Source organism: Erythranthe guttata, chromosome 7 (genome assembly GCF_056151865.1).
Source record: "Erythranthe guttata isolate IM_541 chromosome 7, IM_541, whole genome shotgun sequence".
NCBI classification, from domain to species: Eukaryota; Viridiplantae; Streptophyta; class Magnoliopsida; order Lamiales; family Phrymaceae; genus Erythranthe; species Erythranthe guttata.
This window is the reverse complement of record NC_142539.1, coordinates 5,767,787-5,785,178: the sequence shown is the minus strand read 5'-3', so window position 1 is coordinate 5,785,178 and position 17,392 is coordinate 5,767,787. Positions and strand designations below refer to the sequence as shown.

General features: G+C 34.7%; 2 protein-coding genes across 3 annotated transcripts; both read left to right on the top strand.

Annotated features, from left to right (window-relative positions):
• Positions 1–639: 639 nt before the first annotated feature.
• On the top strand, positions 640–2,893 carry LOC105964535 (putative glucan endo-1,3-beta-glucosidase A6). The gene is made up of 3 exons (XM_012989041.2): positions 640–1,732; positions 2,058–2,376; positions 2,670–2,893. The coding sequence occupies exons 1-3, from the start codon at positions 680–682 to the stop codon at positions 2,705–2,707; spliced, it is 1,410 nt and encodes a 469-aa protein (XP_012844495.2). The 5' UTR covers positions 640–679; the 3' UTR covers positions 2,708–2,893.
• Positions 2,894–9,436: 6,543 nt separating this feature from the next.
• On the top strand, positions 9,437–16,797 carry LOC105964534 (putative acyl-activating enzyme 16, chloroplastic). 2 transcript variants are annotated; one of them, XM_088820821.1, is made up of 18 exons: positions 9,437–9,889; positions 10,458–10,649; positions 10,889–11,003; positions 11,106–11,193; positions 12,463–12,677; positions 12,967–13,085; positions 13,263–13,412; positions 13,524–13,591; positions 13,811–13,916; positions 14,140–14,298; positions 14,426–14,479; positions 14,614–14,694; positions 14,956–15,093; positions 15,432–15,591; positions 15,841–15,920; positions 16,068–16,213; positions 16,363–16,420; positions 16,529–16,797. In XM_088820821.1, the coding sequence occupies exons 1-18, from the start codon at positions 9,719–9,721 to the stop codon at positions 16,619–16,621; spliced, it is 2,193 nt and encodes a 730-aa protein (XP_088676947.1). In that variant the 5' UTR covers positions 9,437–9,718; the 3' UTR covers positions 16,622–16,797. The 2 variants fall into 2 exon arrangements, with proteins under 2 accessions (XP_088676947.1, XP_088676948.1); XM_088820822.1 differs by having other exon boundaries at positions 9,564–9,889; positions 11,096–11,193.
• Positions 16,798–17,392: the final 595 nt, after the last annotated feature.

The window sequence follows — 17,392 nt, the reverse complement described above, 5'->3', positions numbered from 1 at the left end:
AATGTCTTTAACTAATTACTTATTTTTGTTGTCTTTTTCACAAATATCTCTAAAAAAAATCGGGAGCGCTGCCCCTAAACCCTCGCCAGATTTTCATCAACCCTCTCAAATTTTCAGCCTCTCAAACCAAAAAATCCTGGTTCCGCCCACGTATATAATCTATGACTATACTCGAATTTACACAAGGTCAATGAGGAGAAGACTATCACTCCATAATGTATGAAAACAAAAGAAATTTGACTAGTAGAACATTATATTAGGCCCCAATTTTAGGCCCAAATGAAACTTTTGGACTATGGAATTAAATTAATAGTACTTCTGTGGATTTTTTTTCACACTATTGGCGTTTCCTTTTATGTGAATTTTTATTAGCCAACAACCAAAAAAACATGACACAAACAACCAAATCTAAAGACAATGAGTTGTAGTATGTCCTAATTCTTTAGTACTCATATTCTTTGTCTTCATAATACAATATATTACTACTGTTGTCTATTTCTTTTTTATCTCCATTTCATAATCCCAACTAAAATCAAACTAAACCTAAGTTTTTTTTTTATCATAACCTTCACAAATTCTCAAGTTTGGTAGTTCAACAGTTTCTCAAAGCCCTTCCCACTACATATATATACCTCTCTACCTTCCATCTCCAAATCCACACATCAAATTCACACACACAATGAAAGGGCTGATGATGAAGGCAGTTTTACTACTCTCCATCATGTCTTTTTACTCTTTTTGCTCGGGTGCTTCGAATTCTTCGAACAAGATCGGCGTAAACTACGGTCGACTAGGCAACAACTTGCCATCGCCGTACGAATCGATCCAACTCCTCCTCTCCATGAAAGCCGGCCACGTAAAGCTCTACGACGCCGATCCGGAAGTCCTGAAGCTCCTGTCCGACACGGACCTCCACGTCACCATCATGGTCACCAATCAAGAGATCTCGACGATCGCCTCCAACGAATCACACGCCGATGCGTGGATCGACGACAACGTCCTCGCCCACTACCCGAGCACCAAGATCCGGTTCATTCTAGTAGGGAACGAGGTTTTCAGCTACAACGACCGACAGTTGTGGCTCGATTTAGTGCCCGCCATGCGGAGGATCAAGAAGTCACTCAACAAGCACCAGATCCACAACATCAAAGTCGGGACCCCCCTCGCCATGGACGCGTTGGAATCGACATTCCCGCCTTCGAGCGCGCGATTCCGGTCCAGCATTCCGGCAGAGGTGATTGTGCCGTTGATGAGATTCTTGAATTCGACCAAGTCTTTTTTCTTCGTGGATGTCTACACCTACTTCCCTTGGTCCGTTAATCCCACGAACACGAGCCTTGATTATGCGCTCATGAAGAGTGGGATTAACGAGACGTATAAGGACCCTGTAAGTGGTCTTACATACACAAACCTTCTCGACCAAATGTTGGATTCGGTCCACTTCGCCATGCAGAAACTCGGGTTCAATAATGTTAGGGTTGCTATAGCGGAAACAGGGTGGCCCCACGATGGGGACTTTGATGAACCGGGTGCAAATGCATACAATGCGGCTACTTATGTATCTAATCTTGTGGCGAAAGTGACATCGGATCCGCCAATTGGGACTCCGGCTAAACCCGGAATCGAGATTCCAACCTTTGTTTTCTCTTTATACGACGAAAATCAGAAGCCGGGGCCCGGAACGGAAAGGCATTGGGGCCTACTCAGTAACACTGGAAGCCCAATTTACGAGGTATAAATATATATGCACCTTTTTTCGTCTTTTTTTTTTTTCGGTTTGTTACATTCGCCACCCAACTATTTTTCCTAATTGTTAAAAAAAAAACTATATTAACTTTATTGGCAATAAACCCCTATGATTAAATTTTTGTAGCAAGCTATCCCAAAAAACTAACTATTTATGTACTAAAAAGGCATTATAGAGGGGGTTTAACCAATAAATTAAAATTGAAACTATGTAATATATGAAAAAAAAATAATAATAATAGGGAAGGAACAAGATAAATTTAGTTATGCAAAAACTTTGCTAATTAACCTAAGTATTTGATTTGCCCTAGGTGGACTTAACCGGGACAAGCCACGAAAACAACAACACAAAGTTATCGGCGCCATCGAACAACGGGCCTTACAATGGGAAGATATGGTGTGTGGTGGCAAGCACGGCCAGCCCGGACGATTTGGGGCCCGCATTGGAATTTGCGTGCAGACAGGGGAACGGCACTTGCGACCGGCTGGCACCCGGTAAAGAGTGCTACGAGCCTATATCTATTGTTTCGCACGCAAGCTATGCATTCAGCTCTTTCTGGGCTCAGTTTAGAAGTGCCGGTGCATCTTGCTACTTCGGCGGCCTTGCCGTTCAAACCATTACGGACCCCGGTTTGTTTTTTTTTTCCATTTCGCCGAAACTAAATATACATATATCTGTTATATCAAGTTTATTGCAATTAGTACCCGAATTCTTGATAGTTATTTTTTTGGCAAAAATACCCCTATGATTTTTTATTTTTTTTTCTTGCCAATCAAATAACATATGATAGTTTTTTTAGCAATTCAATATAACACAGGGGTACTAACTGCAATAAACTCGAATATAAACTCTATCGAGTTTATTGCAAGTATCGTTTGATTCTTCTTGGATTAAAGTTACTTATTTGAATATGTTTGAACAGGTCATGGTTCATGCAAGTTCCCAAGTGTGTTGCTCTGAATGTGGTTCAATGGCGATTTGGATGTGCTTCGATTATGATCGTTCTATTTAATGTTTGTTTGTCTTTTTTTTTTTATAATTAATTTAAGGAGGTTATCATTAGATGATGACTTTTGCTAATGCACATGTAGCCTATTGGCATATGCTTCAAATAATTTGATATCACAAAATGTGGGTTCGATTTCATTTCGAATATTGTTCGATTTTTATATATGTGTGTGTCTACACACACACACACACACACACACACACACATGGTATGTTCTAATGAGGCCACCCCCGGAGCAGCGTTACCCCTGCATTGGACCATCCACATTTATTTTCACGCGAGAGGGAGATGGCGGAATTCATTTGATCCAGCGACCTCTCGGAGAGCTCCGTTCTTTAATCTACAAGTTAAGAGCTTGTGTAATAGCTTTGACAATCGGCACTTTGACAATCATAATTTTATTCAAATCTCACGGAGAGAGTATATGTTTTGTATGATAGTTCCAGTGTTCATCAGGATATCCTCGAATATTGCCGAACATCTGTGCTCTTCCAAATTTCCCAACAACCAAACATTAAAACTCCAAGAGCCAGTAAACCCTCTTGAGTGTTGGTATTGAACTTGTCTGTCCGAGCCGACTAAATGTTGCATCGACCCATAATTGGAGGGTTTATACCAAGACGATACAAAGTAACTCCAAACTCCTCGGACGATGTCTGATTTAGCAAATAAGTGAGCTAAACTTTCCAAGGTAGGGTTTGCACAACACCGACACATTGAAGGGCGTGGACGTACGTACAACCTCCACGGCGCATGGTCATGTCGACGGGGAGAGCACCGTAAGATAGTTAATTTCCAGAAAAATGCAGCAATTTTAAGAGGAATATTGGGATGCCAAACTTTTTTGAAAAATCAATCAAAGGGTTATGCGGCCGAATAAGATCCCAATACTCTGCCACCTTAAGTTTCCCAGATATCGAGTTTGTCCATTCTCGCTCTCTTCATCAAGTTCTATCAAATCGGAACCAAAGAGAGAAACCTCCTATATATCTAGGGTTGATGTTTTTCTTCCTTACATCGCGGGGCTCGCCAGAAGTCCATATGACCGTTACCCATGATCCATCTACTGTGGCTTGTCAAAGTTCGAAAGTGGTTGTGAAGTTCCCGCCAAAGAAGAGATGAATCTAAGAAATTTCCATACTTGCCTCTTGCGAATTCTAGCCCATAAAGTTTTACCCTCCAAAGCCTTCCATGCTAGTTTACCTGCCAGGATGTTTTTCGTATCAACCAGGGATCGAAAACCTAATCCACTCTCTTCATGTGGTTGGCACAGCTTCTCCCAGCTAATCCAGTTAATGCACATGACATTATGTTACTTATAAAATATTCTATTAATAAAAATATAACACATTCTCACCTCTTAAAATAACTTATTAAACTTCTATCAACTGTTTAAAATAAGTTTAAGTTTAGCCAAATAGGCCCTAAGTTTACTACATGGAAATGAGTGACTAAAATAACCAAATAAGGGATAATTAGCTGGAACCCCCCTATTTGGAACTTATATAGATGGGGTCCATTTTGTTAGTTGATTATAGCTATAAGTCCCTTGACCAATAATGTAATATAAATTAAATTAAATTATTTTTCTTTTGACATTAATTCCCTTAATTATTATTTATATTGAGATAGTTAGTTATGAAAAATATGAATAAAATCTCACATTTCACTCTCTCCTTTAACTTCTCTCTCTCCTCTCGCTCACGTATCTCTCCTTTCTTCTCTCTTTCCTTTAACTCCTCTCTATGCTCTCAATCACGTCTATCTCTCTCCTTTTTTTTTCTTTTTTTTCTTTTCTATTTTAGTAGCCTCACGGCTCTCTCACTCTAAGTTGTGTCAAGTTATAACAACAAATTGCAAAATGCAATTAGCAACATACAAACTGCAATTTATAATAGCAAAAATAAATAGCAAAATAAAATATAATACGGAACCACATACCATATGTCAAAAAAAATTATTTTACAAATGTCTTTTCACAACAACACAATATGGAACTAATGATAATTTGCTCAAACATCAGAGGTTCAAGTTTATTCTTACTCGAACAATATAAAATATATTTAAAATATAAAATATGAAATAAAAGATGATATAACAAACCAACAAACTAGGAATAAATCAGTACATTAAATACAAAATATTGTACGATACAAATTAATTAGATACAAGCAGTGTTGCAATATAGTCGATGAACAAACTACAATCTATCATAACTGATTATGGCTGGGGTGATGTCATAACGGACATAGTCTCGACGTCCGACTGAATTCACAACTTCCAAACGTCATCGGGGATCTTCTAGAAACATGATCGTGTCAGTAGCATCAACCTCTAATGAATCTCTTGTTTGTTTTCTTCTGGCCTATAGTTGCAGCGACGGTAAAATGCGAGTTCAACCAAAAAAGCTTCCAATTATAATATGCACAAATTTGCATCAATGCACATTACAACATCAAAACGCATCATAGAATCCCTATAGAAAAATACAATGTTCGAAGTTGCAACAACGAGATGCAAAAAAGTACAATTACTATTGCAATATGCAATACATTATGAAACGGCAAAATACAAAAGAAAAAAAAAAGCCACACACACATTAACTTTAATACGAGTTTAGAAAGAGAACCAAAAAATATGTGAAACCTTTCATAGTTATTCCCAAAGAAGAAGAAAAAACTAATATTAATTTGCAATAACGAGCTGCAAATTAAAATATGCAGAACTGCAAAAGTGAAAATGAAAACCGTCTAAAGGGACAACATCAACAAACTTCAAGTTGCAGACAACAACAACATAAAAAATATAAACTACAACAACATCAACAAAATAGTGGCAGCAACAACCAAATAAAAGTATGCAAATAACCATTTCCAAATGCAATTGTCAACAATAAACTGCAAAATGCAAACGATACAATGACAATAAGTTATTTTCAACAAGTATTTTGTTATGATAGATAAAACCATTTGTTACGACACCAAACTGCAAAAATATTACAGCAAAGTGCAACTTGTACTATCAGGGCCGGCTCAAGCCCATATGGGGCCCTAGGCAAATATTTTTTTTAGGGGCCCTTATATTAAGTTTTTAATTTAAAATCAAATATTTTTTTTGGTATTTTCTTATTATTTGAAGTGGAAATATTAAAATTATTAAATCTTATGTTATATTTTCTACAATTTGGCTTTCATATAAATATTTTTGTTTAGTTTTATGAAAATATAAAAAAAAATTCAAATTTGGGGGCCCTAATTTATAATACACATAATTTAGGGGGCCCTATGTATATTATAGATAGTTTGGGGGCCCTAGGCATAGGCCTAAGTTGCCTATGCACTAGAGCCGGCCCTGTGTACTATGATAACAATAAAGTCGAAATGAAATATAATATAAAAGCAAAATACGCATCGTATAAGCAAAATCCAAAATAAACAGCAAAGTGCAAAATATACTATGCTAAAAACAAAAAAAAAATCCAAATAAAAACTGATAAAATGTTGCAATCGACATCAAAAAATTATGTAACAAAAAACACCAATATCAAAAGCAAGAAACCAATGATTTTCACATAAAAATTGATATGGTAACTGGGGACGAAGAATCAAAGTGCAAAATACACATAAAAACAACAAAATAAACATAAAAACAAACAAAAAAAAATTCTTTGCAGAAAACAAAGTTATTACCTGGGGTTGTAGGCTCCAAATCTCTGTCTTTCACTTCATTGATAAAAAAACCCATTGTATTTCATCAATGAATCACGATTTAAAAATAAATACAAAAAAATGCAATATATAGCAAATTACCTGTACGTTTTCGATTTTGCGCCATCTTCTCGGTTTCCAGACCTACATACTCTCCATTGATCTCAACAATAAGGGGCTATGATTACAGAGTTTGGGTTGAACGAAAGGGGGAGAGTTTTTGCATGTTTCAATTGACGTTATTTGCATATTTTTCCCTTCGGTGGCGGTTTGCAGATTTACATCTTCTTCGTCGATCTGAGAATTAGGGCTATAGTGTGCGTTGAAAGAAACGAGAGGTGAGTTTTTGCAGTTTGTCCTTTCGATGGCGGTGTGAAGATATACAACCCTTTCTGTCGATTTGAGAATTAGGTTTATAGGGTGCATTGAAAGAAACGAGAGGTAATGTTTTGCAGTTTCAATCTCACGATTTGAGATTTGTTTGCCTCTTTTTTAGCTAAAAAACTGATTTGGTGGATAATTATATTTAAAAGGGAATTTTCCTATTTTGTTGCAAAGGGCAAATCAGCCAAAAATATTAGTAGGGGGATTTAGAAAAATAGGACTTATAACTTGGACTAGGACCTATATAATCTTAGAGTGGAGGGTTTATAAAAAATTACCCTAAAATAAAAGGATAGACAAGTGAAGGGATTGAAAAGCAAAAATAATAACTTACCTGAAATGAATAGCGAAGTGAAACATAGCTATGATCTTTTATGAAGCAATTACAATGATATATTATTAGCCAATAAAATAGGACCACATTTGCCACAAATAGTAATGTCCATTTTGTACTCTTCATAATAGTACTCCATCTTTGGCCGACAAATCTGAATTAAATTTACCACCAATTGCACCAAGTTTTTTTAATGTCATTTAAATGCTATGGATGACAAAGAAACATGACAGCTATATGCATTTTTGTGAAAAACAAAATCTCATACAAGTATATTTCAATTTGTTTGTCTGTGATAAAACATTAGAAATCGGAGTATAATTGCTTGTACTAATTTGTTATTGTATGTTCTTTTGGTAAGTAATTCTTTTTTGTTAAACTGACGCAGAACGGAAGCACGGTAAAGAATTAATTTCTACGAATTAATCTTATAGAACAAAATAACATTCGGAATCCACCAAAAACTCTGGAATCCACCAGAAAATAGAGAAAACTCTAAATATTTTATTAAAATTCGAAATTATTCTCCGAATTAAGTAGTTATTTTGCAATTCGAATCCAATTTGACGTTCCTTATCAATCTCCTCTTCTTCAAAAGAGTTCAACCTCGAGCTATGATCAAAATATAGCGATGCATATTTCTTTGCAAACAACTTCAAGTGCTCCACCGATCTTCCCGGCTCAAAAATCTCGCTTACAAAATCTTCCTCCAAACGAGGCGCTAGAAAAATTGACAACGGGTGGAACATCTTCGGTTTTTCTAGATGAACTATTTCGTTGATAATATTCCTCCCTCCATGCTAACTCTTGAGCCTCTTCAAGGGTGTAGAATGTACGCCACCCCATCCTAAGACGTATTGAAATATTCAATCCCGCCAAGTACGGTGAAATTTCTGTAGTTTCGGATTCTTGCAGGTTATTTAAGTTTGCTAGTCTCATAAACTCAGCAGTATATTTGTTAACAGATCTACTCCCTTGCGAACAATTACGATATAGTTGAAATAGACATTGCTCATAACCTAGGGGTAAAAAACGATACATCAACATTTTTCTCATCCTGCTCCATGATCGGATTGGAACTTTTTCTTGCCTAGCTCTCTTCCACTGTATCCCATCCCACCATGCGGCTGCACTACCCTTTATTCGGCACCAATTTTACCATCTTATTCGGCAAAATATCCATCACTTCAAAATACCGTTCGACTTCTGATACCCAATCGATAAAATCCTCAACTTCAAGAAAATTTCCACTAAAAGAAGGAATTTCAGCTCTTACCCGATATTTATCACGATCCTTTTGCCTCCTTATAGGCGGGTTTTCTTCAAACTCAGAGTTGCCGCTCACCTTTGAATAGTCGTCATACCTTGATTGAAGTTGAACAGGTCCATGATAATTTTGTCTAACATATGCACTTAAGGCTACACCATCGTCAATCATCATGTTAGATTCAGTCCTTCTGTTGTTGTTGTCAAGGGCAAATCCCTCGCGCACCAACCGCAAATTTTGCAATTTTTCAACCCCGCAGTCATCGCCAACGTAGTTGTTGTCTCCATGTTTCGCACCTTTCGCCATCTAAACAGGAAAAACCTCGCTACTGATGCCAACTGACGCAGAACGGAAGCACGGTAAATAATTAATTTCTACGAATTAATCTTATAGAACAAAATAACATTCGGAATCCACCAGAAAATAGAGAAAGCTCTAAATATTTTATTAAAATTCGAAATTCTTCTTCGAATTAAGTAGTTATTTTGCAATTCGAATCCAATTTGACGTTCCTTCTCATAAACTGAATATGCAGCCAATTACATAGGCTTATCTTCATCGTGAGTTCACTATTTGATAATGGTGGATTGTAGTCCATTCTCAACTAAAAAAAATCCATTGGATTGCACAAATAATTTTATTTAGTTCATCTAATTACTATTATTAATCCATCCTAAATTAAAATTGATAAATATTGCGGGAGCTTTGAGAAATTGAATAAGATCATATGCATAGTCAATATTCGTGGTTAAAGTGTTTAATCTTTTATTTTGTTTTCATAAAAATTGTCTTATTATAATTTATAAATGATTGGAAGTTAAACAAATTAAAATTAATGGCAGAGTACCACTTACCTATATACCTTACCGAAAGTAGCAGCATATACCACAATTATTAGTACGATAATTGCATCAAATTTTTCAATAACATATGATTCGGTAGGTACACAATATTTATGAAAAGATTCTGCAACCGTACGAAAACCACCCCTACTAGCAGTGTTAGATAAGTAATTAAATAAATAATTAATAAATAAAAGAAAAAGATTAGGCACCGCCGCACAGGATTACAAAGGATCAACCACTACCCGGAGACTCCAATGAATGTTGTTTCCTGCACTCAAACAGCATTCAACACGCATACCGATACACTGATAATAGTTTCTATAATAAATATGTGTATTTTTTTTGCTGTATAACCCTCACTTTCTCTCTCTACTCTCTCTCTCTCTCTTCTTTATCCGCTGCGTTTCACCATAATTATAATAATAATGCATCTTCTGAATTACTGTTCTTTGTCGAGTTCTTATGAACCAACGCTAGTTTTGAGTCAATTGCTGCTCGCGCACCACAAATCGATCAGACCGCCGTTGCTCAGCAACACGCGTCGGGCTTTTATTGTTGCCAAACCTCGAAATTTTCGAGTCCGCTGCGATTCACAGGTAATCTTCTCCGCCGCCATTTTTTTTTTTTTAATTTTGATTTTGATCCGGATTTTGATTTTGATTTTGATTTTGAGATATTGCTGCGATACTTGAGAATTCACCATTTGTTGGTTGATGTTAGCTGGTAGTTTTGTTAAATTTGTGTTTCAAAGTGATCAAGGTGTTTGCTGGGAATTGTTTTTGTTGAAATTGGTATATTTAATGATATATTTTTCGGTAATTAGTTGGATAACTAGCAGTGGAGTTGATGATGTCAATGGAGTTCTGATTTCATGTTGAGTCAAATAAAAAGGATTTAAAATCGAATAAAGTCGTTTTTTTTTCCTTCCGGTTACTTGTTCTAAAACGTAAAGACGTATAGGTCTAGTTGTTAAGAATCGAGTATTTCATTTAACCGTTTACTCACGAGTTTAATTAATTTTAGTTATTAATATATTAGACCAATTTAATTGTGGTTGAATTGCGAAAGGTTTACCAATGATCGTATAATGTAAAAACGCTACAAAGAGGAAAAAAAAAATCAGACGATCGAATCTAACAACTTTTGCCACTTGCATTTTTGCAGACAAAAGAAATTGAGATCAGAAAGTTTTCTCCCGTTTTAGAGAGTGATGTAATACAAGGAAATGGGGTGTTGCCTTCTAATGAGTTGACTACAATTCCTGACATTTGGAGGTCTTCTGCACAAAAGTTTGGTGATCGTGTTGCTTTAGTTGATCCGTACCATAAACCTGCCACGAATATGACTTACAAACAGGTCAGTTGTATGTAATTACGTTGTTAGTATTTTTTTAGATAACTATCACTTGTGTTTTTGTTCTCGATAAATCCTGATATAGAAACTATTGTGCTGTTCTTTCTTGTGAGTTTTCTATTTCTTGCTAGAACCAATGAAACGGCTTTCTTGAAATGCCAGAAACGCTGTACATGAACCAATGAAAAGGCGTTCTTGTTGTATCAACGTAATCTGAAACATTTTTCTTTGATAAAATCCAGCTGGAGCAAGAAATATTGAATTTCTGTGAAGGTTTACGAGTAATTGGATTGAAACCGGAGGAAAAGCTGGCCCTCTTTGCTGATAATTCGTGTCGGTGGCTTGTTTCAGATCAAGGTATGCAGCATCTCACATTATTCTCTTTCCGATGCCATTCTTTACAATTTATGTTCGAGATAAGATGAACTGTTTTCTGTACTGTGTTTAAGTTGTTCTCAGGTATTATGGCAACTGGAGCAATCAATGTTGTGAGAGGTACGAGATCGTCTAGTGAAGAGCTTTTGCAGATATACAATCACTCTGAAAGGTTAGACAAAGTTTCGTTTTCAGATATACGTGTTCGTATTCCAGTTTATCTGATACTAGTAAACAATAAAATTGGCCTTTTTTTCATTTTTGTGTTCAATCTTTATTTCATCAAAGAAATGTAGTGCTATCCAAACTCAATGAAAAAGTTAAATCAGGACAGGACGCACATAAAGAACATGCAATTATGCAATTGAAAAGCTATCCCAAAAAGCAAAACCGAATAAGATGTACGCAAGGGGATTTTTTATTTGGATTCTATACAAATTGAAAATATGCATTAGTTGTCCGATCGAATGAAGCTATCAAAAATAGTAGATTTTTATGGGACGTTTGTAAAGTTTGTCAATTTATAAAAGGTAAATTACGGCCACCCCTGAGTTAAAGGTCAAATTACGAAACCCCCCTCTTGTTTGGGTAATTACAACCACCCCTCTTGTTTGGGTAATTACAACCACCCCTCAACTATGAATCTCCTTACACGTCCACCCTAATGGTGTCAAATTCAACAGAATCTTTGAGATTCCGTGGAATGTTCTCTAGTTTGTACTCATTTTGTGCAAAAATGCAGTTTCTGATGCTCTGATATTTTACAAGCCAAGAGACACATCTTATGATCATCTCGTTTCAACATATGGAGCTCGAATGGGGTAAAATGGGTACAAATTGGAGAATATTCCACATAATTTAGAAGATTCCACTAAATTTGATACCGCAAGGGTGGACATAAAATATGGTCAAAAAGATATATTTATTGCAGCACTCGAAATAATGCCAGCGTGTATAAAAAATATTTTACATTTGATTGTAACTTTTCGAGGCATTGGAGCACTGGACAATAGCATGAAATAGACCATATAAGACAATCCTCTTGTCAAGGTTGTCACAGTTACATATTCGAGTTCTTATTTAATTTCTTCATGCGATATTATATCTTCTTTAAACCTAAAGCTGTCTTATAGTACTATGTTCAAAGCGTTCGTGTATAGCTTTTTACTTATGAAATACTTAATGTAGAGGATTATAGTGCCGGTGATAGAAAACTACATGAATTTCTTATGGTGTCAAATGAACTCCGTTTTTGAAGATGTAGGCAATTTAAAAGTATATAAATATATATATATATATATATATATATATATATATATATATATATATATATATATATATATATATATATATATATATATATATATATATATATATATATATATATAAATTAACCGACAAAAGAACAACTACTTATCATGAATAACATTTTAAACTGCAGTGTTGCATTGGTGGTGGATAATCCCGAAATGTACAATCGGATTGTAGAAACATTCCAATCCCGGGCCACAGTAAGATTTGTCGTCTTGTTATGGGGAGAGAAAAGTAGCGTACCAAATGATGAATCAGCGACAGACATTCCAATTTATAGTTATGAGGAGATAATAAATTTTGGCCACGAAAACCGTGCACTTTTACATCGTTCTGAAGATGCTAGTAAGTCTTCCTCGATTGTTATTCTATTTTATTATTTTTTAAGAAAAAACTATTAATGCTTGAATATCCATTATAAGATCTAACTTGTGCTTGCGTAGTTTTATAGTATTTATTGTCATGTGATGTACTAGAACACGATAGATCCCGATTTTGGTTATTTAGAATGAAATAATAGCGATTCATAGGTTTCGTTTACTAAAGAAGTTACTGTTCTTAATAATTTCTGTTTCGATGTTTTATTTTATAGTATTGGAAGGGAATATAGCTAATTAGGGTACATTAATTTCAGGGAAACAATATATTTATAAAACTATAAGCTCCGATGATGTAGCTACGCTCGTATATACAAGTGGCACCACCGGGAATCCTAAAGGTGTTATGCTCACTCACAGGAATCTGCTTCACCAGGTTTGCAATTTTCTTGCTTCTTGGGAGTAGATGAAAAACGGACTAGAAAAATCCACATATAGTCGATTCTGATCTAGATAAAAAATTATAGAATCTAAATAAATTATCGATTGCGAATGCTTAACATTATTTATTAGATATGTGATATTGTTTATAATCAAATGTCGTTTGATGAAGGTTTCGAACTTATGGGACATAGTACCTGCGGTACCTGGTGATAGATTTCTAAGCATGCTTCCACCTTGGCATGCATACGAACGAGCTTGTGAGTATTTCATTTTTACTCATGGAGTTGAGCATGTTTACACCTCCGTCCAGAAACTCAGGGTATGTTATTTTCCTTCACAAATGAGTTGTCGTTTACTCGATTGGACTGTTCCAACTTATTTATTTTCTTACGTGCCAGTAAATCAATCTAATCTATTACTTTAATTGCAGGATGATTTGCGTCGTTATCAACCTCATTATGTTATTTCTGTTCCTTTAGTATACGAGACGCTTTACAGGTAAAACTTCCCCCACTCAAATTCTTATTTGTACGATGTGGTAAAAGTTTGGTGAATAATTATTTCAGAATTCTGGCAGTTTTAACGAGTTCCGCTACCATATCTAATTTTGGAAACTAGGTCTGAAAAGTTTCAAGATAATAAATTACGACATTACAATCTTTTTTTGCTTCTCGTAAATTTGTATTGTGATTTTACAAGTTTTTTCACGTACTGCAGTGGGATTCAGAAACAGATCAATACAAGTTCTGCCGCTCGTAAACTTGTTGCTCTTCTGTTCTTAAAGATCAGTTTAGCTTACATGGATGCCAAAAGAATTTACGAGGTTGCGATTCCTCAACTCTTGTTGTTTTACTGTAATTGTTCCTCAACTCAAGAATCTTTGAAAATTTAATACATTCTCAATACAAAGAACCAAAACAAAAACGAGTTCATAATTCATTAAACAATACTGCTAACTACTTGTTTGGTTAGTTTCTCCGTCACACGATTGTACTGCATTCTGATTCTTCAATTTTGTGTCTGTTAAATTTCAATCTATTTCGTAGGGAAAATGTCTGGCCAGAAATCTCGAACAACCTTCCCACCTTTCTGCACTGTTTGACTGGTTGAGGGCAGGGATTGTTGCTGCAGTATTATGGCCACTACATACACTGGCAAAGATAATTGTGTATCGTAAAATTCATTCCGCTATCGGCATTTCAAAGGTCTGTATTCAGTGCTTCTCTTTTGAAGACATTTTTTTCTCTAAATCCATCAATAGAATATCGTGAAAAAGGTTGAAACTTATTAAAGAAAATACTAACCAACGAACTTTGCTTTCAAATTTGACAGGCTGGCGTAAGTGGAGGCGGCAGTTTGCCTCCGCACGTCGACCGATTCTTCGAGGTTTATGCTTCTTCTATATTCTTAGTAATATATATATATATATATATATATATATATATATATATATATATATATATATATATATGTATGTGTGTGTGTGTGTGTATTAACCGTAATTTATTATGTTGGCACAGGCAATTGACATAAAAGTCCTAAATGGATATGGTTTAACAGAATCATCACCTGTTGTGGCTGCTCGACGGCCAACTTGTAATGTAAGAATATTTTCTTTTAAACAAAAATATATTTTCTCACTATCGGATGCTGAGTTGCGTAGGTGAAAAAAATAAAATCAATTTCTAATGCATTTTTACAATATATATATATATATATATATATATATATATATATATATATATATATATATATATATATATATATATATATATATATATATATATATATATATATATATATATATGCTTTTACTATGTATGGCATGTTTCTTGACAATGTTACAGCTTTAATATTTGAAGGTTCCCGGTTCAATTGGGCATCCTATTCGCCATACGGAAATAAAAGTCGTTGATGCTGATACGGATAAGGTTCTTCCTTATGGATCGAAAGGCATTGTCAAAGTGAGGGGCCCACAAGTTATGAAGGGTTATTACAAGGTATCTCTCTCTGTCTATTATTTTATTTTGACAAGTTTAGGATATGAAATTTCTCTACGTACTCTCAAACAAATTAAGCCATGAAATCGACAATTAATATGTTAAGAAATAAACAGGAAATAGTGTATTATGCTCTTTTAGTATTCTTCTCAATATTAAATTGTGTGTGTGTGTGTGTGTGTGTGTGTGTGTGTGTGTGTGTGTGTGTGTGTGTCTATATATATATATATATATATATATATATATATATATATATATATATATATATATATATATATATATATATATATATATATATATATATATAATTATTGTTTGTTTTGGAAATATTAAATTAGAATCCTTCGGCGACAAAAAAAGCTATAGATGAGGAAGGATGGCTAAATACTGGTGATATTGGCTGGATTTCTTCTCCTCATTCTAGAGGGCGAAGTCGTCAAACTGGAGGAGTTATTGTTCTAGAAGGACGTGCTAAAGATACAATAGTCCTTTCAACCGGTAACTTAAATTTTATTGTCAAGTTTTTTTTCTTTTTTTGATATAGTCGAATAACATTGTCTACGATATGTCCTCTAGTAACAATGACGTTTCATATTGTTTGTTGAATTAAAACATTTTTAAATTGCACTTGGAAACCTAGATAAGAATTTTTCCACTTCAAGAAGCAATAATATATTTAAAAAAAAAATTAATCGTTTTGTTGTTTATAAATTTTTAATAATCAATAATGGTGAATGGCAATAACAGGAGAAAATGTCGAACCAGCAGAGATTGAAGAAGCTGCTTTGAGAAGTAGCATTATTCAACAGATTGTAGTGATTGGCCAGGTGAAGATATAGTTATTTATTTAACTGTATATATATATATATATATATATATATATATATATATATATATATATATATATATATATATATATATATATATATACACATCTGTATTGCATGATAAGATTTTATTTAATTTAAATGTAGGATCAACGACGACTTGGGGCTATAATTGTCCCGAACAAAGAAGAGATACTCTTGCAAGCTAAAAGGCTATCCTTAGTTGAAGCTGATGCCTCGGAGCTTAATAAGCAGAAACAAATTAACCTAGTGCACGAAGAATTGAGAAAATGGTAAGACAAGCATCTAAATAAAAAATGTTCGATTGCATTTCTGCATACAAAATTTTATCGTCGTAAATCAAAATTTATTTGCTAATATGTACTATTATTTTGTAAATTAAGAAATCTTTATAGAGTTTTGTTTATGGATGTAAATGCAGGACATCAGACTGTTCGTTTCAAGTCGGACCAATCTTAGTAGTTGATGAACCTTTCACGGTACGTATAACGTTTTTCATAAGCATCACGATTATTTTAACATTTCACTGTATCTAATTCTAAGTGTGTGTATCGATAAATGTTTTACTTTAATTTTTTATATTGCAGATTGACAGTGGTTTGATGACTCCAACCATGAAAATACGAAGAGATCGAGTTGTATCTTTGTACAAAGAGCAAATAGATAACTTGTACAAATGATACCATCTCGGTTATATATGCTTACACAAGTCATTTTGTGTTTGATGACAAAATCTAAACTATTTAGTTTTTAGGTTTTGTTTCGACAGTTCCAATGGTTTTGTAATAGTGTAGTAACGTGTTGTGATGGGTAATGAAAATTATAATATAAATAACCACACACAAATTTAACTTCATTCCGATACAAACGTATCTTAAATCCACGAGATCTGCAAAATAAGTCACATTAATAATTAGTATTGAAATTTGCAAGTTCAACTTATCATTAATAATTAACAAATCGTTTGTGTCCTTCGATTTAGATTCTGCATGTGTGTGTGTGTGTGTAAGTTCTCTATGCATGATCATAACAAAAGCCTATTGCTTAAAATTTGGGGGCAATTTGCTAAACGCTCATATATACTAATACTCTTTCAAATCAGGACAATGAGATTTTGGATATTTTACTAAAGTCATTTACCTCTTCTTCTCGAACACTTCATCAATTTTAGTTGCAACCCTATAGATCTGCTCCATTCCCGTTTCCTCTTTCCCTGCTGCCAACACCGAAACTCTTCCATACACAGTCGCACCCACGCGCATACACCCGCGCGATGGCACACACGCGCGAGGGCACACACACACACACACACACACACACACCACATAGAGTAACGTACGCACATGCATTCTCACACACGCATATATAATCACATTCATGCACAATAGTCGTTTGGAAAATCAGATCTACGTATTTTGTTCGTTCACTTTGTTTAGCTGTAGGATTTGGGA